The following is a 25,123-nucleotide window of genomic DNA, read 5'->3' as shown; positions in this document are numbered from 1 at the left end:
TGAAGTTATGATAACCTTCGGTGAAACGGAGTTCAAATAATCTTTGTGTAGTTCTTGCCAAATATTATATACATACATGTACATATATATATGTATATATAATATCTTTCTCCTCCATGACTCCACAGATTACTTTTACTTTCTCTTTAGAGCCTGATATAAGTAACGCCATTGATTCTGACAGCATTTATTAGTAACTAAACTCAATGACCTTTAGCTCAGAGATTCCCACACTATCATGCCGAGAGCAGAATCCAGACGGCTTTGAAAAGTGCTATGGTAATGCACTTACTGCATTTTCCAAGATTTTTACCTCCAAAATGATGCTATCATTTTATTCTCAAGTTTTAAACCATGGGGAATCTCCTAATGCCTGGAAGACAGCTTGCAAATTATTTCAAATGAGCTTCACGGAGAGCCCCACCTCTTTTCCATCCTCTGTAGACGAGGGATGACTTATCTACCCCGGCTCCTGGGTGCTCCAACCCCAGAGAACCCGAGGCAGAGCTGGTCCAGGCATTACTTAACACTTAGGAACCACGCTGGAAGTCATCCACGAGTCCCCACGGCAAGCAAAATCAATCAGTTTGGCGGTAACTTTGAAATTCCACTGAGAGTTGCCATTAAAATGGCTTCCCAGCACCCAGAGCAATGGGTAATGGGACCCAGAGGAGAAACTGCCAGTACAAATTACTGTGATAATTGCATCAAGAATTATTGAAGCTTTTGGGGGAAAAAAAGACACTCTTGCAGTGGTATATATCTTAGTCACCAAAAAAATAAAGATATAAAGAGCCCAATCATTGAGTCTACTAGAGAAACATAAACATTGGCAGGTAGAACTTACTCCAGGACTCCCCGGCATTTGAGTCATAGACCAAATATTATTTATGTGCTTTTTGATGAGAGGGAATGAAGCTTGCAGAAAACCTAGTCCACGTTTAGACAGAAACTGGCGTTTCCGTCAGAGTGTACGTGAGCACATAGTTAGCACAGGACAAATTCAGCATGTGCTCTTTTGCTTATTGATATCCGAGAATTGCCTTTAGTCCCCATGGTATTTGCCTCTGAATTTTCATCCGTTTAACTACCACTGTGTATAATGTAAACACATGCGTGATTGTGCACACGTGCACGCAGTACACACACACAAGCCTTGTAGCTGAAGGCCACCATCATCTTCCTTTCTACATCCTTGAAACACTAATTCCAGGAACCTCACAGGTACCAATGCAGTGTGTCTTTGTTAGAAATGCGTGATTGCTGTTTTGTCAGTTGTCCTATTTAGTGGGTTGGAAAGATCTCTCCTCCCTGGAGAATTGCTACTTATTTCTACAGAAGTTCTTTGTGTTAGCACTGACCTGTTCCAGTGCAGGCGTTAGAGCTGGGAAAAACAAGGTTTGTCATTGTCAGGGACTACAGTGTAAGGGAGAAAACAGTCTATGACAGCTAATATTGACACAGAAGAGAGAAAAGCATCTTCAAAACGTTTCAGGAGGAGCATATTCCAGAAGCTGAACTGGGTTCCTGTGGTGTATTCTTTAAGTGCCTTTGAGTTCTGGAACTGGTGAAATAATCCTATGACATCCCTTAGGCCAAGCTTCAATAAGATTTCTGGCACTGTTCAAGATCCCCAACAAAGCCATGTTTTATAAGCAACGCACAACCAAAACCTAAATATATTATTTAAAAATTTATTTGAATAAATTTTGTATGGAATGACAGTATTTAATGCATATCTAATATAAAGTAAGTGTTCAATATGCTTTATAAGGCATGACACAATGAGGTAATTATTTAAAGTGGTTCTATTAAGTCTGAGGGTACGTTGAGTTTTAGCAGGAACACATATGTGTGATGATGCTACTGCTTTGATGAATTATTTCTCATCATAGTGCTTAATCTTACATCACCACAATACACAAGATTATAAGATTGTTTCCAAGATTGGGCCAGAACACCATGTCACTGAGCTACATATATAAATACATTACTCCAACATGTATTCATAAAAACTTATAGAAGATGGACTAAGGAGACTGCAGTTTCCCCAGACGCTGAGAAGACGTTAATCCGAGTCATCGCTGCTGAAGTAAGAGCTGTCGCAGCACTCGGCTGTGTAGAGGAATTTGTGAATGATCGGATTCATCTTTGGTATCCAGTGTCGCGGAACCAGGTACGTCGAGAGGTTAAATAAATCCACAAACACCTTGTACCTGTCACTGGAAGCATACGTGCCATCTACATGTTAGATTGTTAATAGGAAAAACTGAAAAATTCTGCTCGATAGTTTTTCTAAAACATTTCCCATAAACAATTAACAGTGAATCTTACATCTTAACATGTCATAAATATCATATATAGGTTGGTTTGTAGGCAGTATTGGTACTAAAATTATGTAACTCTTCATCACATCCCAGATTAATGTTTATCAACAGTAATGTGTTTGATTCAGACCAGAGTGATCCAAATTAAACCTAGAGTCACTGTTGTGATATTGTTTTCACGTAGTTAAAGTTGTGACATTATTTCTTATTTGTTGGAAGATTTATTTTTATTAATTTATAAATAATATTTGTGTGTGGATGTGTGGGTGTGTGGATGTGTGGGTGTGTAGTGTGTGTGTAGTGTGTGTAGTGTGTGTGTGTGTGTAGTGTGTGTAGTGTGTGTGTAGTGTGTGTATGTGTGTGTAGTGTGTGTATAGTGTGTGTGTAGTGTGTGTATAGTGTGTGTATAGTGTGTGTAGTGTGTGTGTAGTGTGTGTATGTGTGTGTAGTGTGTGTATGTGTGTGTGTAGTGTGTGCATGTGTGTGTGTGTAGTATGTGTATGTGTGTGGGGTGTGTGCTTGTATATGTATGGCGTCACTAAGTGCATGTAAGTGCGGGTACTGATGAGGCAAGAGGCGTCACTCTCCTGGACCTGAAATTACAGGCAGTTGTAAGCTGATTTACATGGGCCTTGGGAATCAAATTCTTGATGAACAACAAATATTTCTAATGACTGAGACATTGTTTTAGGCCCCTTACTTTTTCATTTTAAAGGGTTGGTCTGTAAAGTAATATACTTAAAATATGGATTTCGTTGTTGCTCACTGAAAAATATTTCCTAACTACAAAGTATATGTCATGTGACTTCTATGAAGGATTAATAAATTTAAATATCATCTTGGCTTCATTACACACGTTTGCAGAGTGGTTTTCGTATGAAAATTGCTTTTCTGTGTGATAGCCAGCCATTTTAAACGATAGCTTTAAAATAGCAAAATCTGGCAAAGTTTTGTGATAGGAAGAAAACTTGCCTTGGAAGCCAACTAAATCTGATTGCAATCCTGATTCTGTCACTTGTCACAAAAGGGGCTGTGAATACGAAACTGAAGAGTCTAACTCTGGAATAAAAATCTACAAGACTTCCTCTGGCCAGAACTTTGTGAGGATTAAGAGACAATGCACTAGAAACATTCTCCGGGTTTATAATATCCACGTGAATGAGTCATTGTAAATACCTGCGGCTCCCTATGGTCTTAGGTGGTTCCTGTGAAAAGGTGGTTGGACCTCTGAGGGTTATGACCCACAGACTGAGAAGGACTGCTGTATGAAATGATGAAGCTCTGCAACTGAGAATTTTAGACCTTGAGTTTCCATAGGAATATTGGTATTTAACTAAATGTGCTGCTTTCAGTTAAGAGGTAAGGGTAACTTTCCAACATGACATCCACAGACCTGTAAATGCCAAGATCTGCTGACTTCCTCTGTGGCGAGAAGCCCCAACTTACCTCACAGTTGAGCGTAGGTACTGATAGCCTGAGGATCCCCCAGTGCCACCCTTGGTGCCCAGCATCCTGTGCACCATGCACACATGGTTATCTAGGCAAACACACAAATTTATCGCATGAATATTGTTCTGCCATTAGCTCCGCAGTGTTCTAAAACCAAAGGGTTGGTAATGATTATTGCTTCAGTAAAGGCTGACGCCTTATCACTTAGCCAGATGGAAACGTCAAATACGGGCACCAGAGGAGACCGTCAGGTTTCCTAGCAACCCTGTGACGACTTAGGCTACATACAGTTTCACTTCATTCTCCGTTGCTTTTAGCCTTATATTACAGAAACCGGGAGGCAGGGCCATGTAATGGCTTTCATGAGTTCTTTCCATTTCTTTCTCTGTGGGATCCTACCTCCAGGAAAATTTTTTTTAAAAAAATGAAATTATGCACCAGAGGTCATTATGTAAAGTTATAGGGAGGGATGGAGAAACTGGGGTATGAGGGAGTCCTAAAGGGGGTTAAGAAAGAAAAAAATACTGCATGCTTTCTCTCATTTGGGTTGTAGTCTTAGTAGCACATTCATGAACATGGAAAGGTGACCATGGGCAGGGAAGAAGGTACCAGATGGGTAGGGAATGGAAAGGGGAGATTGATGGCCGAGTGAATACAGGGGAAAATGATGTGTGAGTAAATAGAATGAAACCCATTGTTTCAAACACCAACCAGAAAATTAACAAAAAACTTACGAAAGAAAGCAAATAACTATTTTATTTTTAATACATTGGCTTGGGGATGGAGATATTATATACCAAGTTTGACATAAGTTTCACTTTTCCTTTTCTTTCTAAAAGGAAATAAAACATTTCCTCGATCCCTGAAAGGTGGTAAAGGCACAAGGGGAGGTGAGGGGACCTGGTGGAAGAGTACTTACATCTCCATTTGGTCATGAGTGTGTCTATATCCATCAGCGAGGTCAGCAGCTGAAAAGGGACCTGGAACCGGGGCTCCTCCCTACAGGAAACAACAGTGGGAAGTCGTCCTGATTGAAGAGTTACAGGGCACCAAGACAAGCCAGAGTAGCTATGCATGGGCCCTAGGCAACTTAGTATTTAGGAGCTGTACTACCTTTGAATTGCTCTCTCCGTCTTTGTTTCCTTACCTCAAAACATGGGAGAAACACCAGTCAATGCCCAGTATTAGTGTGAAATCTAGAAAGGTCCATGTAATCTGTATGAAGTAACCAGCCAGAAGAGTCCTGCCTACTACTATCTTACTGAAAGGGAGATGTGTTTATCTTAAATAGAATTCTAAAAACAATCAAATGCTTCTAAGCAGATACTAAGACATGAAGACAGATGATTTCTATAGCTTGAATTTCTATATGCTTGCATTTCTTTCATCTAAGTCATCAACATTCTTGACACATATTTGACTTAGGACATCCATTTATTGCAAGACGAGAAAACAAAGTTAAAAGATTTTGTTTCTTCTGATTCTGAAGGAACAGATCTGAGAGAATTTGCAAAATGAAAATTTAAAACTAAAAAAATTCTTTAAACAGTCCCTTGAGGCTTATTTGGAAATGTAATCCTCACTGGCTGAACACATATTCATGGTCTCCATGGAAGTGAACACCCAGGGGACCCTGAAAACCTTATAGACTGTAAAGGAAATTTTATATGAAACCATTGACCAAGCAGACAACCGGTTATGAGACATTCTCAATTGCCTACTTTTCTTTTCATTTTAATCTTAATTGCATTTTCTTTATGTAGGGGTGGGTTTATTTCAGCCAGGGTGTGTGCACACCTTGGCTGGAGCATCCTTAGAGGCCAGGAGACAGTTGGAGGTAGTCAGCTGTCTCTTTCCAGCTTGGTGGCAAGTGTCTTTGCCCACTCACTCAGCTCATTGGCCTCAAATTTTCATTTGATAAAACAGACAAATCTCTGAAACTATTTTTTAATGAAATAATGATTTTATCGTTGAACTTCTAAGAAAAGATCAGCTTTGGCCCTTAGGGCCAGTTAACGACTGACACACGATGCTTCCTATAATTAATAGCCAACATATATTTGGTTGTGTGCACATTGTGCACCAACAGCCAACTGCATGAGTCCAGTCAGACTTGCCATTCACCGGAGCTGCTTTCTGTGTTTGCTTCTAAAGCTGAATTACTGTATTGAATTTTGATTGCACTCTATGGTCTTTATCCTTAGCATATCCTCCCAAACAACTGTTCAGTTTCACACCAGTTTCTGTTTTTAAATTTTATTTTTACCTGTAAAAATAGATCATCAGTGCTCCCTGGAGGGCCCGGTATGACAGTCGTCGCTCACCTGTAAGGCAATCAGCGAGTTCTCAGTATTCAAATCTCTCGTTCTGGTGCTAGGGAAGGGGCACAAGGCCTCACATGCCCTAGATGTTACCACCAAGCTAGCGTTCGCAGCAAGTCTCAGCTAGACAGGTAATTTAAGGCAGTCGTGTTCATTTGAATTACCATCTTAAATACTTCAATGTTTTAGGTGTTTTCAGAGAAAAAATAATGTTTAAGTTTTTGTTCCTTAGCTTGAACTTAGTAATTTATGGTTCTAAAAGCAGATTAATATATTACCAATATGTTTAATATTATACATATATATGTTATAGACACTCAAATATGTTCAGTGATATACTAGAACAGCATTATATAATTAATCTGTAACTCTCATGATATAGTATTTTCCAGTTGAAACAATACAGTGGTTCACTAATCAAAAGTTAAACAAGATTCACTTTATTCCCTTTTAGAAATTGTTTTGTTATTTGCTTGTTTGTGTTGGATGTGGTAGTTCATATCTATAGTCCTTGTACTCAAGAGCTGAGTAAGGATCAGGGATTAAGCCAACTGGGGCTTCATAATATCAGGGGGTGCGATGATTATACAAGAGTGTGGCTTGTAATCTAAAAAAAAAAAAAAAAAAAAAAAAAAGAATGCTTCATCCCGCATTGCCAGAGCCAAATGTTAGCCATGTCTCTCCGAGGGTTTATAGATAGTGGAGCCTCGCACCTGTTAGAGGCTGACCCACGTCAGTGTTACAGTTGTTTTTATACAATAGAAGTAATAATTATGTCTGTCTTGCTTATTTCTAAAAACTTTGAGAACTTTACAATAAAACTTTCCCTTGACACCCTTACATGGAGCCCATAGTATGGAAATGTTTCCTAGTGTCTTGTAAGTATATCTAACCAGCAAACTTGTTAACGAAGGGCTGTCAGGCACCGTATTTACCACTTCTTACTTCTCTGAGTAGGAAAACAATTTTCTTCCGATTTTCCCCATGTCAGGCTCAATAAACAGGCCTAGAAGTGCATTTTTCATTCTCGCTCATACACCCTTGAGGTATAAGACTCTGAGAACAAAGCATCTACCTTTGCTTAGGAGGTGCTCGTGGCGTTTCTCGTCAAACAAGCACAGGAGAACCTCTTTCTGTTTCCGGAACTCAGCCATCTGCTCCTCTTTCTCCTCTGATTCTTCCAAAGCCTGAGGAGAAATACTGCTTTAATCTTACCAAGCAGGGAACAGACTACTCTTTTAGAATGCCTGCCTTAGGAGAAGCAAATTCTCAGCTTGTAGAGAGGGGGTACCCAGAGTATTTATCTTTACAGCGAGTATTTATCTGTACTGAAAACACTACAATGTGGAAGAGAACGTCCTCAAGAAGGAAACATCCATATACTTCCTGTTCTCACGTTTTACTTATGTTTAAATAATATCCAATACTCTTCATTAGAAGTTTTAGAAAATGTTACTTCTTAATCAGAAAGACTATAAATTCCATTTAAATTCTATATTGCCTCTTGTGGTCTATAAGTACCATTTCTTAAATATGGCTTACATTCTGTCTTCACTTAGCTGCTATCTTTTGATTGGCTAAAACAGGTCTGCTTTATCTGCACGCCCTACAGTTCCACTTGCAATTGGTTAATTTGGCTGTAGTAGACCACTCAGTCCTATTAGCCATCCTCGATCCATCAGAGCAAGCACCATGCAAAGAGGGCCTGCATGTAAAATTATTACTATGATTATTCATTTAGTAAATTCACAGGAAAGTGACTGATGTAAAATTGTGAGCAGAAACTGCATCACCTCACCTCAAGCTCATTATCTTGTAGGAATAGGATGTGATGCAATTAGTCACCCAAGCACTGCATTGTGACCAGGGATAGCACTATACAGGAACAGAAGCATCATCACAGGCAGTGACAGCAGTCAGAAGGTTGGCAGGGATGGAGAGGTCTGCCTGGTGGCAAACATTGGAAGCTAAGAGGATTCAGAGCACTGAGTTCAGCTAGTGGGTCCTCCCCATTCAGTTTGAGCAAATGATATATGAAAAACCTTAGGGTCCCCATCATAGATGTTTATCTTCTTCTTGAAAACAAAAACTACACATGAGGGGTTTTAGGCAAGAGGAGGAGGTCATTAGGTTTCCATTTTGGAAGAACAACTAAGACTCGGAGACTGAAGAGACCTCTACTTTAGTGGAAATCTGCACTCAAGTCATGGCGGAAGGAGAAAAATATGAGCAAGCTACTGGAAGATAAAAAGTTGGCAGTGTTCAGAGATCCCTCAAAAACAGTGCTGAGCGGCCGGGAGAGATGGCTCAGTGGTTAAAAGCACTTGGCCTTTTAAACGATCCAAGGTTCAACTGCTATTGAAATTCTTTAAAACATGAATGTATCATGATAACCCTTTGAGGTAGATAGCCTTACTCTCTATTTTGCCTGCAGGAAAAGTTATGAAAGAAGTTAAATAATTGATTTACTGTCACAGAGGTCCATGGTGAGGATGAAAGTGGAGCCCATATCACACGACGTCAAAGTCTGTGCTTTCAAAATCCCTGCTCAAAGTGGCAGAGCTGAATGACTAGAGAAGCTGAGTCATGAAGACTGTGAGAGACGTCTACTCTGAAGAGAACTTGGAAGCAACCTCATTTCAAAGAAAAAAGAACAAAGTGATATTGTCTGTGGCCAATGGAAAGGATCTAGCAGAAACATCAGCGAAAGCTACATGGTTAAATATATTTGTTTAGTTTCTCTCTCCTATGCCACTTGTGCCTTGAATTGACCATAATATACAGTTTTCAAGAAGGATAAACATTGTCTCAATACTAGTTCACTACAGGTAAAAATCGTTCTTTATAATGTAGATCTTAATTTGGCATCATGTTTATCCCTATGAGGAAAACTAAAGCCAATTATGTATTATATAATTCAAGAAGATGCATTTATAAAAGGCAGATTGTAAAGAAAATTATGAAAATAACGGAAAGTTTATTAGATAAATTTCTAATTCTTTTCACAATAAGTTTACGACATGAATTCATAATTACCTGTATCCTTAGGAATTCTTCTTCTAGGCCTTTCAGGATGTTTTCTTCAAACTTTCCCCAGAAATTAAATCCATCTGGCTCTAATCCAGGTGTTCTCTCCAGCCATGCCTTAAGAAAACAATTGTTTAGATGAGTACCTGGTAAGCATAAACATTTAATATCTTCATAATTTTAAGCTATTTATAAACCTTGGTGCAGTAGCCACTGAGACCAGAAGAGCACACTAAATCCCCTGGGGATGTCCACAGGGTTGTGAGCCTCTCTATGTGGTGCTGGGGAGCAAACTGCTGTTCTCCCCCCCCCACACACACTGTTTAAGGAATTTTTATTAAAGCAACAATTTTATAATCCAAATTACCTTTCCTTGCTTAGTTATCAGTTCTTCTACTTAAAACAGAACTGACATCCCAAGCTATTCCACGATAAAGAATTACAAAATTAAAGAAAGGAATGCTTCAAATTTTCATACACTGATGAAAATTCTTTTCCCAGGGTCTATAAAACATTAATTTGTTTTCAATTGTACTGTTTTTTGGGGGGTTTTTGGTTGTTTTAAATCAAGTAAAATCTAGGACTAGCACTAGATTGCTAAACCTGACATTTGCTCAGTACATAAGGCTCAAAGTTTCCTTTCCTTTTTGTATTTATTTTATATTTTGCAATGTTTTTTCATAATATTTAAATTTTTCAATGTTTAGATATTTTTTCTCCGGTGAAGCAATCACTGGCATGCTGTTGGAGATTGATAACTCAGAATTACTTCACACGCTTGAGTCTCCAGAGTCTCTCCGCTCAAAGGCTGATGAAGCTGTGGCTGTACCTCAAGCCCACCAAGCAAAAGAGGCTGCCCAGAAGGCAGTGAACAATGCCACCGGTGTTCCAAACGTTTAAACTGATCAGGGACCACGGAAACAAACTGCCGCTCTTTGGAAGAGCAGTAACTGCTCTTGACCACTGAGCCAGCTCTGCAGCACCTCCTGCAGTCATTCGAAGATTGCAGATGACCTCGTGGTCTAGAAATCAATCTGGCTGTATAAACACCTATCATTTCCTACTTGTCCTGCATTTGGTTTTGAGATGAGCTTTTTCTTCACTTCACCCAGTCTTAAGTGTTCCAACAACGTGTAGGCAATAGTAAGCTAATCGCTTGCACTTTCAACACCCTGGAGCTTAAGGGTAGAATGCAATTCACTAGATAAAAATATTAATTTGCAAAGAGAAAAGCTTAATGACAAAAACCAAGGCAAACCTTGTATCATAAAAATTCAATTAATCATCCCATGAACACTATTTGTAAATTTCCATGGAATCTAAATAAGAATTTTCATGATGAGAACATTCTTAGTAATTTAATTAGTAAAATCTCTCAGCATAATTTTTAATTATGCTGTATTTCAGAGAAACAAAGTTGATTAAATAAATAAATCAAGGCAAAAAATCAACTAATTGCATATTGCTCAGTAGGAATATTTGATGGGATGATTTAATGAGATGATAAAACTCTTGGATATTGACATACAATTACATAAATCTTGTTGAAATTCTCAATAAGATTTTTAATATTTTAAATATTTTAACATTTTAAATATTTTAGAATGCTTAATTACAAGTTTAATAAGGTTTTTCCCTGCCTTTATTTATCATGAATGTAGCCTTATTTTGATAAGAGTGTTTGAATTCTGATGCAGCAGAACCGAAGTTAGCAAGAGGTTGGAGTTGTACGTGGAAGGCTGAGCAGGAGCTCCTACCTCCACCAGCTGCAGCAGAGTCTGCTCCTGCTCTGATTTCAACAGCAGCTCATTGGCCTCGCCTCCGAAGTTATCGCGATAGTGTCTCCTGTTGTAAGGGACTCTTAAGCTCTGAAGAACGCCTATCTTATTCTCTAGCAGTCGGAACTGTAAACTCTGGAAGCCCGATGCCGGAGATAGGTACTCTCTGAGAATAAACGTGAGAAAGGGGGGAAAAGAGCAAGGGAGAGATGAGATTGTATACCCCTGTAAGGTTCCTTCTAAAGAGAGGGTTTGTCAGAATAGCTATCGGGAGCACAGAGCTGCCTGGAATTTACCTAAAAAGCCTCTTACTTGAATAAAAAACGAGGTACATAAGCATTATTGTCACTATGGACTACTTTGAAGTTGTTTTCCATAGTTGTGAAATATCATATTTAAAAAGTGCAATGCATATTTTAATATATTAATTTATAGACATTGTAAATTAAACACATTTCCATAAGAATATATTGAATAAATATACACATAAATAATAGTGTACATAGCGTCATACTTTTCTAAGAAAAATGACAGGTGTGTTTTCCAGAGTGGCAAAAGATTGTATACAAATATTACTTAACCCCTCCCTCCTATCAGTGCTAATCATGGATATGATCATCCATCTTCCTCTCTTGGATGAGCACTGAGAGAAAGCAAGTACAAACAAGATGCTGCCTAACACAGAAAAAGATGATCTAAGACGTGATTAAGCCATCAAAACTCTTCCCCTCCCCCTAAGTGATGCTGAAAGTTTAGTTTCTTAAATGCTAGCACAAATGATCCAACTTCTTTTTCTTCTTCCTCTCTCTCTCCCTCCCTCCTTCTCCCTCTCCCTCTCCCTCCCCCCTCTGAAACTTGTTTGGAATGTCGCCTATTACACAATATGATGGACTCATCTTCAATTTCTTGAGAAAATTTCTCCTCTAATTTTAGAAAAAAAGAATTCCTGTATGTGTGCTTTTTAGAGACGAAAGTTCAAATTCAGATGCAGATAGGAATACGCACACATGTACAGATGGCTGTGTGTGTTCAGAAGGTTAGAGCTAAAACTGAGAGCATATAATGAATACTGACATTTTAGTTGGCATATTTATTTATACATCACTACTATTTCTTGCGTTTTCGTATCGTGAGCTATTTAAGCCACTTCATGTCTACTATCCTTTATGGAGAAAAACAAGGCACATGATGATAAGCTGAAACTAGTTGATTGTCTAATTTTCTATCGAAAACGAGACATGGAATGCTTTTAACCTAATGTTTTGTGATCAGAATCATCAATGTTCTTCAAGTGCTAATGAAACAGCCCTCTCCTTTATGCCACAGGCCCTCCTTTCGCAGAACCGGAATGAGGGTGCAGCCTACTGCTTTCTCAACGGGAAGTGCACACCTGAAGTCGTTGAAGTCCAAGGCCGTCATGGTCTCCAGCACAGAGAACTGCTGCACCAGGAGCTTGAAGATGACCACCACGCGGTGCATCCGAGTCATCACCTTGAGCATGTTCCTCTCATCCCTGACCTGGTGCGGAAGGAAGAACCCGAGTCGGCAGTGGGAGTGAGAGAGGCTACAGACTACATTGTGAATGGCAACGCATTGCTAGCAGATTTCTGTAAATATTAACAGAGACAGCTGGAACTAACGTTTACCCTAAGTATTTGTGAAGATAATACAATTCTGAGGGGCATGCCAGAGATGTCTACAAATTGGAATCTTTTTCCTCTTCTTATCACAGAGGCAAGCTAGAAGCTATCCAGGAGAATGAAGACTCTCTCTGATTTCAAAGCATGTTTCTGCTTTTATTTTATTTCAGAGAAGAACGTTCAACATACCAGAGGGACTTCTAAGAAATGATTCAATAAATGGCTAACTCTATTAATCTATTCTTCACTGAATGCCCAAGGTGCTACTGACAAGCCATGGTGTTGTAGTCAGATGAAAGGGTAGAAGGAGAGAGGGAGGGAGGGAGGGAGGGAGGGAAGGAGGAAGGGAGGGAGAGAGAGAACTGGAGCTCATGGAGCAAAGGCTCAGAGAGGGAACCTATTATAGTGTCTGAATAGGAGACAGGTGGGTGCAGCTGCTCTGCTCTTCTAGCTGCTGGGTGCTGTTCTGTCTTCTCTCATCTTTTGTCTTTCGATCCTTTCCCCCTCCTCTTCATCTTCCCACTCTTTTTTTTTTTCCATTTCCCTCATCTAGCCTATCTTGCCATAGGTAAAGCTAAGTAGAAGAAAAATTCTGCTACCTCTTACAGGATCGTTACGAGTTAGCCTGACAATCTACTCTATTAAAAAAAAAAAAAAATCTTAAGGGAGCAGTGAATCATTTGAAAACACTTTCAGACTTGAAATATGAGGAAACAGCTTCCCAGAAAGAATCTCCAAACGCTGTCTAGTCGTTTCAGTATTTCACTAAATATGAGATAAAATGCCCACTTCACACTTTCTACACGCTTATAAAAGGCACACAGATGCAGTTTAATGACACTGAAACTTACATGGCCGTTTTGGAAAATCTCACGAACAGAATCGAGTTCCCAGAGGATTTGTTTAAACCAGAGTTCGTAAGCTGTAATTTTTTAAAAAGTCAGTTAGAATGTTACAGGTGCTTCTTTGACTATAATTAGATGACAGATACCTATTAGAAACTGAGGAATGCAACTTCAAAATTAATAAAATGTGATCATGGACCCATTTCTTTTTTCTTTTTTTTTTTTTTTTTTTTTTTTGGTTTTTCGAGACAGGGTTTCTCTGCAGCTTTTTTAGAGTCTGTCCTGGAACTAGCTCTTGTAGACCAGGCTGGCCTCGAACTCACAGAGATCCGCCTGCCTCTGCCTCCCGAGTGCTGGGATTAAAGGCGTGCGCCACCACCGCCCGGCTCATGGACCCATTTCTATGCTGGAAAGAAGCAGTTAATTTTAATCATCTCTATTTCTTAATTTTCTAATATACTGGACATTTTCCTTTATTCTGTATTTTCATTATTGTTGCAGAGGCTCCTCCCAACAGACTATTTGTCTAGGTCTTCTATGGTAGCACACACAACCCATTCTCACTGCCTGCGTGGACGCCTGGTCCTCTGCTTTGTGCCTCCACTGAGAAATTAGCAATCGCAAGCTTAGATGAAAGACTGTACGGTCTTATATTTGTAAATCTAGGTTTTGTTGTTGTTTGCTTGGGGGTTCTTGGGTTTTTGGCTGTTTGTTATTTGCACAATTCTAGGGACTTGTGGGCTCAAGACAGATGAGACAGCAGGCAGCTGACTGATCAAACAGCAACTGGGAGACGCCAGGCTCATCACACTGCAAACAGAGGCCCCTTGTCTTCTAAGGGAGGCAGCCCCAGGCTGCACATCCTCTAGGAGAGTTTCCACTTCCGTTCTAGATCACTTAAGCCTGAACTCTGCCAGAGCATCTCTGTTGAGGACTGTCAGAGGGTTGGCCTGTGAGATCTTGCCTTTCCCTCCCATGAGACTCACCAAATGATACAACTAGTAATCAAAGTTCGTACTTCCTAGCTGAGTAGAAGATGCGTAGTTAGAACCCAAAACATTTGGTTACTAAAAGCATCATTTGGGATGAAGAACTTGCCTCAATATCAGCCTGTCAATACATTTGTGCCGTGATCAGTTATCTTCCTTTAAATGGGAGCTTGTGCTTCAGACTCCCAATATTTATAGTAAGAACGTGACAGGCATGGAAGACAGTTTGTCTTGTGTTACCAGATTGTTTTGGGCAAACAAAGTAATTCTTTCCCGTTAGCTATCCTTCACATAGCGTATCAACCCCACAGCAGAAGGATTTTCATCACGGTCATCCATGTTTGCCTTCAGTAACCAGCGCAATGCTTGTGACTGGGTGTTTACTTAAGGAATAAGTGAACTAAGTCAACAGTGTACTAATTAGATGAGCACAGAAAGTTAGTAATCTGGTGTCCCTGCTACATCACCTGTGGTACCATTCTATGGATAAAGGCTATGTTGTGATAAATAATTTTTAAATAATGCATAGGATTTGGCAAAAGCAAATGTTTATATTTAGATAATGAGGAAATCAAATGTTTGCTGATCATCTTCTATGTCTCTTCCCAGGTTCTTCCCAGGTTTAACCTTGAGTGGGTTGTCCTGTGAGGCACTGCCGGCATGCTGTATCTAAAGTGTGGACGATAACAAATTACAATCGCCACCTTCTATTACAAGCTTACTATGTGCTAGACTCTAAGTTTGCTGTGTATGATTTCATCTCCTCATCATGGAGACAAGTAGGAACACAAAATAATTGTCTTCATTCGATTATGGAGGTCTGAAATATAGGCAATCTAAAGACTGTCATTCACAACAGTAGAGATGGGATTCAAAATTATCATTAAATTTCACTCACGCTGACTAGCCAGGGTTCCTCTCTTACTGATTTTACCTTAGTATGAGCCACCAATAAAAATGTAAGGAAAAATTAAATACAAAACAGACATAACACAATGAGCCAACTCTTTCTGTCATTAATTTCTTCATTAAAAGGGTTTTCTGATATTAGCTACCCAGGGAAGTAAGAAACCATTTGAACAAAGGACAAGAACTCATCAAAAGGGCAGAGCCTATGGTGTGTAGACCAGAGCAAAGCTCCTGAACAGACACACAGGTAACACAGAACTGACTACCACACAGCGAGCATTCTTAATATTTGGGGTCATGGGCCTATTAATATACACATTTGTGGAAATGGACATGTAATCTCAGTGTGCAAGGTCCTCCTGAAGATACGGATTGATAGCCTGAATACTACTGTCTGGAAATAAGAGTTCTGGAAATTACCAAATATAAAAACTATGTGGTTTTGTTTAATGCTGTGTTTTTATAAAATTATAAGTATTTGTAGAAGCAGAGAAGGTGTGGGGGCAAAGGGGAGGTAGGGTAAAGGAATGGGAGGAGAGGAAGTAGGAAACTTCAGTCGGGAGGTAAAATAAATGAATAAAATTAATAAAAATCTTAAATATCAAGGCAAAAAATATAAAATTAAATCAAATTAAATTTGTACTAAATTAAAAGGATTTACTTCTGGAAATTAGGGTTGTTAATGCTCCATAAAAGCAAAATATAATAGCCTCTTAGCTTGTAAATCCTTTGTGAAATTTCAAGAGCCAAAACGTCTCTCCCGAATTCAGAACAAAACAGGAGTCCCATGCAATCTAACTGACGGGGAAGGGACCATGAAGATGACCGATGGATGCTCAGAGAGGCCCCTGTGAAATTTTCTATGATGCGGAAATTGCTTAGGTGTGTCTAGTCTTCTAATGTCTTACAGATGAAGTGGTTGTCCCCTATGTGTGACAAACCATCAAAGCAGTAGCTCTCTGTCCCCGACCCTTGCTGCTTACCTTGGTGAGTTATGATAAAAAGGTGTTCATCGTGGATTTTATTTCCTTTTATTTCACTTTGAAGTTCTTGTGCATCCAAAATTTTTTCCAACTTTAAAGAAGAAAAAATGAGAAGATTGATTGATATTTCAGATCTGGAGTTTTAGAAAGACACATTAATGAGGAGCAGATTGCCATGCTGGTTGTCAAACGCCTCCTTCCTGAAGTGAGCGTGGTGGGTGTTAACCCTCTGTGTGGCCAGCTGCAAGTCTGCAACCCTCTCCTCTCCGCCCTCCAAAAAGCTCCTAGAAGGCATTATATTCCTTAGCGATCATCCTTACAAAGCCATCAAAAGAGGCACCCAGAACTCTAACCATTTTTCGTCTTAAATTTTTAAACCAAACGCCAACCTTGACGACCTCTGAATTCCTCGCTGGAAGCTCTCCTTTATTTACTAGTGATTTCGAGAAAGTTCTGTGTACCTTTAATGTTTCTACTTTGTGATGAGTAATTCGAAGACTTTACGGTCGTCTGGGATTCTGACTACATCTCTGCATACATGGTGAGAAATGCCCATCTACCATCTACACTGTGGTTTGTCTGTCACAACCTTCTGCCTAGACATAGAACTTTCAGCTCTGACCGTGCCTTTTCTAGGGAGGTACACTTCATCCCTTAATTTGCTGCAGCAGATTTGAAAAGGCATAGATAAGTCGTGAGTAGTGGAGCCCTAAGGTTCAGAAAGCTATTGATGGTTGAGGAAAGACAGGCCAGGAAAGGCACGAAGCTGAAGTTGGTGGCTAACAATAGCAGCTGACTCCGGTGAGTCCTCGCCACCTACCTGCAGGTAGCTCCCATAGATAAGCCCACCTCTGCTGGCTCTGTTTACGCCATTTTGAGCTTTGTCTTCTTCACTGTCTTCTATAGATAAGTTTTTCAAAGAATATCTGCAGTTGGAGCAAATAACACAAAAGAGGGTCTTGGAAAACACAGTGACCAAAATATAAGCCATTATGATTCTATTACTATTTTCATGTGGTTTATTAATAAGATAATAATAATAATAATTTATAAGTAAGGCAATCTTTAAGTCTAGAAATTTTACTGCTTATAGGCGAAGTTTGGGGAGGCCCCCTTCGTTGGAACAGAGATAAACACTTACCCCACACTGTTTCCTAAAAACGGGCACCCACTCATGGTACTGAGGTGTCTTAGGAGCGCACAGGTTTGCTAGGTTGGTGACAGTATCTACCTTCCCAGATATCTTTGTGCTGCCTTTTATCTGTCCTGATTACTAGCCCCAGCCAATCAGCACTCCGCTTACACTCTTAGCCAGGCAATCCTCTTAACTAGCTCGGAGCTGAACCTCTGTAACTTGAGGGTGGACTGTGTTGGGCACAGCTTGTTTGCTGGAAGAGTGAGCCAAATCAAACCCTCTGACTTGCCAAGTTGTGCTTTTATATTCAACACACAAGACATCAAATAAATCAATAGAGGACAAGTTCATAGACATTTGCATTTAACTACTTAATTCCAATAAACCTTTTCTATTAGGGTAAGGATCCCTAAAGACAATGAGATTATAAACAAGTTTACTCTCTCCAAGTAGGATTTTCTTATGTTCTTGGAGGAACAAGAACTGAAATGTTAATGGAGAAAGAAGTCACTGAATGGGGCTGGTTCTGCTGAGAACCACATCCAGTCCACGTTAGAGCTCATCTGACTTAGCTCTTCTCTCATAAACAGCAGCAGGCACACTGTACTGAACTCGGGTGAGGCATGCCAGTCACAGGGATTCACAGTTCACATTCAGCTGAGGCATGCCAGTCACAGGGACTAATAGTTTATGCTCAGCGGAGGCATGCTAGTCACAGGGATTCACAGTTCACACTCAGCTGAGGCATGCCAGTCACAGGGATTCACAGTTCACACTCAGCTGAGGCATGCCAGTCACAGGGACTAATAGTTTATGCTCAGCGGAGGCATGCTAGTCACAGGGATTCACAGTTCACACTCAGCTGAGGCATGCCAGTCACAGGGATTCACAGTTTACACTCAGCTGAGGCATGCCAGTCACAGGGATTCACAGTTCACACTCAGCTGAGGCATGCCAGTCACAGGGACTAATAGTTTACACTCAGAGGAGCTATGCCCAGTCACAGGGATTCACCATTCATACTCAGCCAAGGCATGCCAGTCACAGGGAAGACAGACCCATCCACACTTGTACCTGGTGCAAAAAGAGCAATTACTACATGCCCACAGTTCTGAAAGAAATCATCAATACGATGTTCTTTCTATAAATAGCATGTGCTGATCTCATAAATAATGGCTTGGAGTTACGTTGAGTCTTGATGGAAATGCCATCGCAGGCCTATAGGAGATTTGTGCTGCTATTAGAAACTTGACACAGACAGCACTGCCCACTTATTCCATCTGAAAGATATACGTCATCATCAGGTTTCTCAGAGTTATCTGAAGCCAGAACCTGTTTCCAGGCTAACATCTAACCGTAACAGGGTAATAGGAAGAAACTGATTCAAATTTTATAGCAACTTCCTCCAGAAGCCAAAGCTTTTAAACGATAATTTGGAAGACTCTGAGGCACACTAAATTTCTTTATTAAATTATGTTTTAGTAAATTTGAATATTTTCCTGGAATTGTTGCTTGACAAATATCACAGTGCTCCGATGACTTGGACTGACCTGCTGCTGTTGCTGGAAGTTACTGCGCAACTCTTGTCCATGTCTCTGATGTGTTTAATATTTGAACTCCTTTGCTGTTAAAGGCCCCTGCTATAAACAGCATCTCACCCAATTCTAGAACTGGGACAATGTAGCAATTCTTGTGAAAGCTGTTGTTAAGAATAAAACTTATGGTGATTCCCCGGGAGAATTAGCTGTATAAGAAATTGAGAACTTATTACTTAAGTGGTACTAGTTAGCATGAGACATAGGATCTGGAATGCATCATTTAAGAAGACAAACTTAGGGAAATTTTAGAGGCTGACAAGTTAGAACTGAATTATTAGGTTTTCATCCCTTTCCTAGAGACACAAAACTAGTATGGACAAGAAAGATATTTTTGATTATAAAGCTAACAATAGGCCAAACTGACCTTAGTATCCTTCTGGAGGTAGAGAAAGCAATGTTAGAATTATTGATGCTCTTTTCTTCTTTATAGGAATCTAATAAGGACAGAGACCATATTGAAAGATGAGTCTGTGGCAGAGGCACAAAGAGAAAGTGTCTTGACTCAGTGAACTTCCTGCCTTCCTGAGCAGACTGGTCAGATCAGGACTTCTTGACAGAAGAAAGAATAAGGAACAGACCAGGACATTTTAGAAGGTAATGTTAGATTTAAAAAAAAAAGAAATAAATGAGGGACAGATGAATTACATTTTTATAGAAAGATTAGATATTTGTTATAGTAGATCAATAGAATAATGTAGGGAAAGCCCCATGTAACAAGTAGTAGAAAATAACCTTTGATCTACTAACTTAGTCAAACTTAGACATCCTGTCTTGTTTTCTGTAATGGCAAGGCTTTAGACACCAACGTCTAAAAGTTAAAAAAAAAAAATTGAGTTAAAAAATTGATTTTATCATGTTTTAGTTCTCATAAAGTTTGCTGTTTGCTGATTTTGTTTCTTTTTCTCTATTATATTTAGTTCTTATGAGAATTGCTGTTTGCTCATTTTGCTTCTTTTACTTTGATATGCTTATGTAATCATGAAAGACTTTAGAAGCTGTAGAACTGTATGTTCCATGAAAAGATCTTGTCATCAATGATTATAGACTGGGAGGAAATGATTTTGTGTATAAATAAAGCCTGTGTGTGATGTTGTAAAACAATCCCACACCAATTCAGAAGAATGGGTAATAAAAGGGATTTTTATTTAAGGGGAAAACTTACAGATCACAGTCCTAAACAGTCCTCTGAGTGCAAGCAGGAAGAGTCTAGCAGCCAGAATGGGAGCCAGAAGCAGAAGCCAGAGAGCAGGGCGCACAGTTCTCACTGCTTTTTAAACTATAAGAGACCATGCCCAAGTGGGCTGGTATCTTTTAAAGGCTATTTGCTGAAGGAGCAGAATGTGCTCCCACAGCACCTCCCTTTTTGTTTAAATAAGAGAGTTCCAAACATAATACAAAATTATATACACTAGGAACCGATATCAAGTATAATTAGAATTACAATCAGCATAAACAATATTAAGCAAGGAACATATGCTAAATGTTTTAATAAGCATTCTATTCTATGGAGTCTAAGTCTTGTATAGGAAATGGCTTGGCTAGATCATAAGAGTGCAGTAACTACAACTATCTAATCTTCAACCCCATCGAAGGCCTGGGAAGGGAGATAATATTTGAGCAGGCAGGAAGTACAATCAAGTAGCTTTCAAAGCTAGCAATATATGATGGAGACAATTAGCTACCTGGGCAATCACTCAACATCTCATTTTGCAGCGTTGAAGCAACCAACATTGGCTAACGCCTAGTGTCACTGACAGATCATTTTCAGAGGCAGGAAAATTTTTCAAAACTGTTTTAACCCTGTCTTGGCAAGATTTGACAGTCCTGCTTGTCCATGTTTGGATATCATGTAACTTGTCAGTGGTTGAGGCATTGTCAGTTCCTTGCCCAAAGGCCAGTTTTGCCAAAAAGAAAAAACTCCAAGTGGAGTGTCTTCAATGCTCAACATTCTCTTGGGAATAGATTGGTGCTGTCAGAATCAATCATGTCTCATGTCAACAGAACCCTAAATTATTTAAATGCCATGTTCCACCGATCCTTGAAGTGGTTGAAGAATACATATCTAGACAGAATACAATCTCTATGTGTCTAAAGAACCTAATTGATCTGACTATATGTACAACAAACATGAACAACTATTGACCTATAATAATACCTGTATAACTAAAAGAGTAAAACTTCATGTAAGAATATTACATAATCTGTAAACAAATGTGCAACAAATGAGGACAATGACCTCAAAATGTAAACAATCTACTTTGATGGAGTTGAAGAATAGTTAGTTTTCCATAGTTATGATAAAATATAAAGTAGATATAAATATTGCAACTATAATTCTTGCTTAAAACCTGTTTTGTTTGTTTGTTTGTTTTTTGTTTTTTTGACATAGGATTTCTCTGTAGTTTTGGAGCCTGTCCTGGAACTAGCTCTTGTAGACCAGGCTGGCCTTGAACTCACAGAGATCCGCCTGCCTCTGCCTCCCAAGTGCTGGGATTAAAGGCCTGCGCCACCACAGCCCGGCCCTGAAACCTGTTTTGTTACATGTAATTTTACTATGTTAAAGTGAAAATCCTCCTTTTTATTTAAACAGAAAAGGGGAAATGGTGTGGGAAGTCCTTCTATATATGTGTTATTTTATTGGCTAATGAATAAAGAAGCTGTCTTGGCCTGTGATGGGGTAGAGTAGATCTAGGTGGGAAAAAATAAACTGAATGCTGGTAGAAAGGAGGTGAAGCAAAGAGAAACCATGTAGCCCTGCAGGAGACAGACACAAAACATACCTTTAACTGGTAAGCCACGTGGTGATACACAGATTAATGGAAATGGGTTAGTTTAGGATGTAAAACCTAGCCAATAAGAAACTAGAGCTAATAGGCCAAGCAGTGATTTAATTAATACAGTTTCTGTATGATTATTTCAGGTCTAACTTGCTGGGAAACAAACAAGAAGCCTTCCCACAACACTCTTCATTATCCTATTTTAAAATTTTATAATCATCAATATGCATTATTCCATATAAATCATTGTTATTATTATTTATTTTCCATTAAAAAATTTACACTTCCTCTCCTCCTCCCATTCAACCTCTTCCCTCCCTCTCCCTCCTTAAGAGAGAGCAGGGAACCCTGCCCTGTGGGAAGTCCAAGGTCCTCCCCCCTACATCCAGGCCTAGGAAGCTTTGCATCCAAATAGACTAGGCTCCCAAAAAGCCAGTACATGCAGTAGAAACAAGTCCCAGTGCCTTTATCAATGGCTTCTCAGTCAGCCCCCATTGTCAGCCACATTCAGAATTTCCAGTTTGATAGTATGTTCATTCAGTCCCCGTCCAGCTGGATTTGGTGAGCTCCCATTAGAACAGGCACACCCTCGCGGTCCTGACTTCCTTGCTCATCTTCTCCCTCCTTCTGCTCTTCAGCTGGACCTTGGGAGCTCAGTTTGATGCTCTGATGAGGGTCTCTGTCTCTATCTCCATCCATTGCCTGAAGATTCTATGGTGGTATTTGAGATAATCATCAGTGTGATAGTGGGGCAAGGACAGTTCAGGCACCCTCTGCTCTGCTGCCCAAGGACCTAGCTGGGGACATCCCCGTGGACACCTGGGATCCCCTCTAGAGCCAAGTGTCTTGCCAACGCTAAAATGGCTCCCTTAATCTTCTTCCCTGCTCCTAAATCCACCCTTCCTCCATCTCCACCCTCCCAAATCCCCCAAGCTGTTGCCAGTCCTTCCCTTTTCCCTTCACTCTCCCCCTCTCCCCTTCCCCAGAGATGGCTCAGAGGTTAAGAGCACTGGCTGCTCTTCCAGAGGTCCTGAGTTCAATTCCCAGCAACCACATGGTGGCTCATAACCATCTATAATGAGATATGGTGCTCTCTTCTGGCCTGCAGACATATGTGCAGCCAGAACACTGTATATTCCCATATAAATCTTAAAATCTCTGTCTCTCCCTCCCTCTTTCCTCAATGCCTCCCTTCACATCTACTCCCTTCATTCACTTTTCAGTGCTAGGGATGGAAACAAGTGCCCCATGCATGCTAGGCAAGCTCTCTGTCCTGAGCTATATCTCAGCTCCTACATTGGAAAGTTTACACAGCTCTTGAGAAAATATATTCTAAATCAAAGTAGCAGACCTAGTGATAAAATTTAGGTATTGTGACAGGTCCAAGGACTATGTGGATGAAAGCAATGATCTCTGGTTAATCTTCCAAACTCAAATTCCAACTGCATGTAACTATATGTACATGGATTGCTGAATAAATTTGCTAGAGGGAAACGGAGGTTCATACTTCGAAGATTCAAATTTTAATGAATTATCTCCATGAAAGATCCCAGAATGCATCTTTTGGGAACCCTGGAGACAAAACATTCTTCCACTCTGGTGTGCAGTAACAGAATGTCAAGAATGTGAAGCAGAGAGAATTTTTTTCTTTTTGTTGAAAATAGACATTTTCTGTCACATAATCTATCTTGATTATAGTTTCCTGTCCCTCTACTCCCTCAAGTTACCTCCTACACCTCCCCCTCTCATTTTAATTCACTCCTTTCTGTCTTTCACTAGAAAACAGTTTTCTAATTGATAATAAAATACAATATAGTAAGATAAAATAAAAACTGACGTGTTGGAATTGGACAAAATAAACAGAAGGAAAAAGAGGCCAAGAGAAAGCATGAAAAACAGGCCCACTTGTTCCCACACTCAGGAATCCCATAAAAACACCAAACTGGAATCCATAACATATACACAGAGGATCTGGTGCAGACAGTGCACGCCCTGTACAGGCTGTTTCAGTCTGAGTTCATGTGCGCTTTGATCAGGAAAACTAGAGAATCTTTAGTCAAATCATTGCTCTCTAGATCTTCTTTTGAGATTTCAGGAGAACAGACATGATACTGCGAGAACAGAACCAGAAGAAGTATTTGCTAGAAATGGGGTTGGGTTAGATCTGGACATTCGATAGAAATAACACAAGCCTCTCATCCTTTTACAAACACCCAGTCTATTCTATTATACGCTTCATTATCTACATTTATTACCTTGACCTCCCAAGTAAACTGTCCACCTTTTTTTTTTAATTTAACAATTACATATTGCAGCAGACATGAAAGTACTGAGCTAGTAGGAAAGTTGCCATGCATAAATGCTCTAGTGTTCTTAACTTTGAGAATGATTCTAATTCTGAGCAAAGTTGAAATTCCTATTCAAATATTTCTTAGGAACTCTTAGCTGCTCAGATCCTTGACATAGTCTGATGATTGATTGATTGGTTGACTACTGACTGAGGAATGGCCGAACCCAAGATGTCCCAGACTGGAGACTACTGTTTCTGCCTCCAGAGCACTGGGATTACAGGGATGTCACTGTCTATATCTAAGAGTTTATTCCTTTTGTTATATGTGTAACTGTTTGTGTTCATGTATGTCCTGCATCACACACATGCCTCATGCCCAATAAGCCTAGAAGACGGCATCAGATTTCCTGGAACAGACTCTTTTGGGCATCCATGTTATACTGGAAACCAAACCCAGATCCTTTTGAAGAACGTCAAGTACTCTGTGGAAGCTTGAATGTATTTGCCCCCTATAAACTCATAGGGAGTGGCACTATTAGGAGGTGTGACCTGATGGGGTAAATGTCTTGCTGGAGGAAGCTGGATGACACACATCTCTAATACAGACCTTGAGTCTGGAGGGTACACCTTTAATCTTTTTCTGTTGGAAGTGTGTCACTATGGGGGTGGGTTTTGAAGCTTTTGTTTTCTGAAACTTCACTCAATGAGATAGTCATTCATCTGACTTCCTATTGCCTGAAAGATATAGGACACTCAGTATTTCTCCAGCACCATGCCTGCCTGTATTCTGCCCTGCCCCGGTTATGATGAACGGAAGCACTGCACAGTAAGCAAACCTCCTCAATTAAATATTTTTTATAAGAGTCGCCATGGTCATGGTGTCTTTTCGCAGCAACTGTAAACCATAACTAAGATGTACTCTGAACCACCGAGTCATCTCTCCAGCCCTAGAAGGACTTATACTTACTGACTCCCCCTTGTTTGCTTAGTGTCCCCACCTCCATACCCCTTCATGATGTCTGCCCAGAAACACCAGCCACATAGCTCCCCAGGTC

General features: G+C 39.9%; 1 protein-coding gene across 1 annotated transcript; it reads right to left on the bottom strand.

Annotated features, from left to right (window-relative positions):
• Positions 1-1,680: 1,680 nt before the first annotated feature.
• Tdo2 (tryptophan 2,3-dioxygenase) lies at positions 1,681-17,569 on the bottom strand. The gene is made up of 12 exons (XM_038347274.2): positions 17,410-17,569; positions 17,089-17,194; positions 16,269-16,359; positions 13,394-13,464; positions 12,293-12,420; positions 10,882-11,068; positions 9,134-9,241; positions 7,173-7,284; positions 6,043-6,100; positions 4,696-4,775; positions 3,774-3,864; positions 1,681-2,222 (listed from the first exon to the last, which is right to left on the bottom strand). The coding sequence occupies exons 1-12, from the start codon at positions 17,442-17,444 to the stop codon at positions 2,069-2,071; spliced, it is 1,221 nt and encodes a 406-aa protein (XP_038203202.1). The 5' UTR covers positions 17,445-17,569; the 3' UTR covers positions 1,681-2,068.
• Between the last annotated feature and the right edge of the window lie 7,554 nt (positions 17,570-25,123).

The sequence above is a fragment of the Arvicola amphibius genome, chromosome 11, assembly GCF_903992535.2.
Source record: "Arvicola amphibius chromosome 11, mArvAmp1.2, whole genome shotgun sequence".
Taxonomy (NCBI): Eukaryota; Metazoa; Chordata; class Mammalia; order Rodentia; family Cricetidae; genus Arvicola; species Arvicola amphibius.
Note: the sequence above shows the minus strand (reverse complement) of the source record. Positions and strands in the feature narration are given on the sequence as shown.

What these genes read in the sequence shown, in the direction of transcription:
- Tdo2 (XM_038347274.2), bottom strand. Translation starts at nt 17,444, where the DNA reads ATGAGTGGGTGCCCGTTTTTAGGAAACAGTGTGGG. An exon ending in TCTATGGGAGCTACCTGCAG is followed by an intron (nt 16,360 to 17,088) that starts GTAGGTGGCGAG and finishes TCTTCTTTAAAG; the next exon opens with TTGGAAAAAATTTTGGATGC. An exon ending in TTTTATCATAACTCACCAAG is followed by an intron (nt 13,465 to 16,268) that starts GTAAGCAGCAAG and finishes AAAAAATTACAG; the next exon opens with CTTACGAACTCTGGTTTAAA.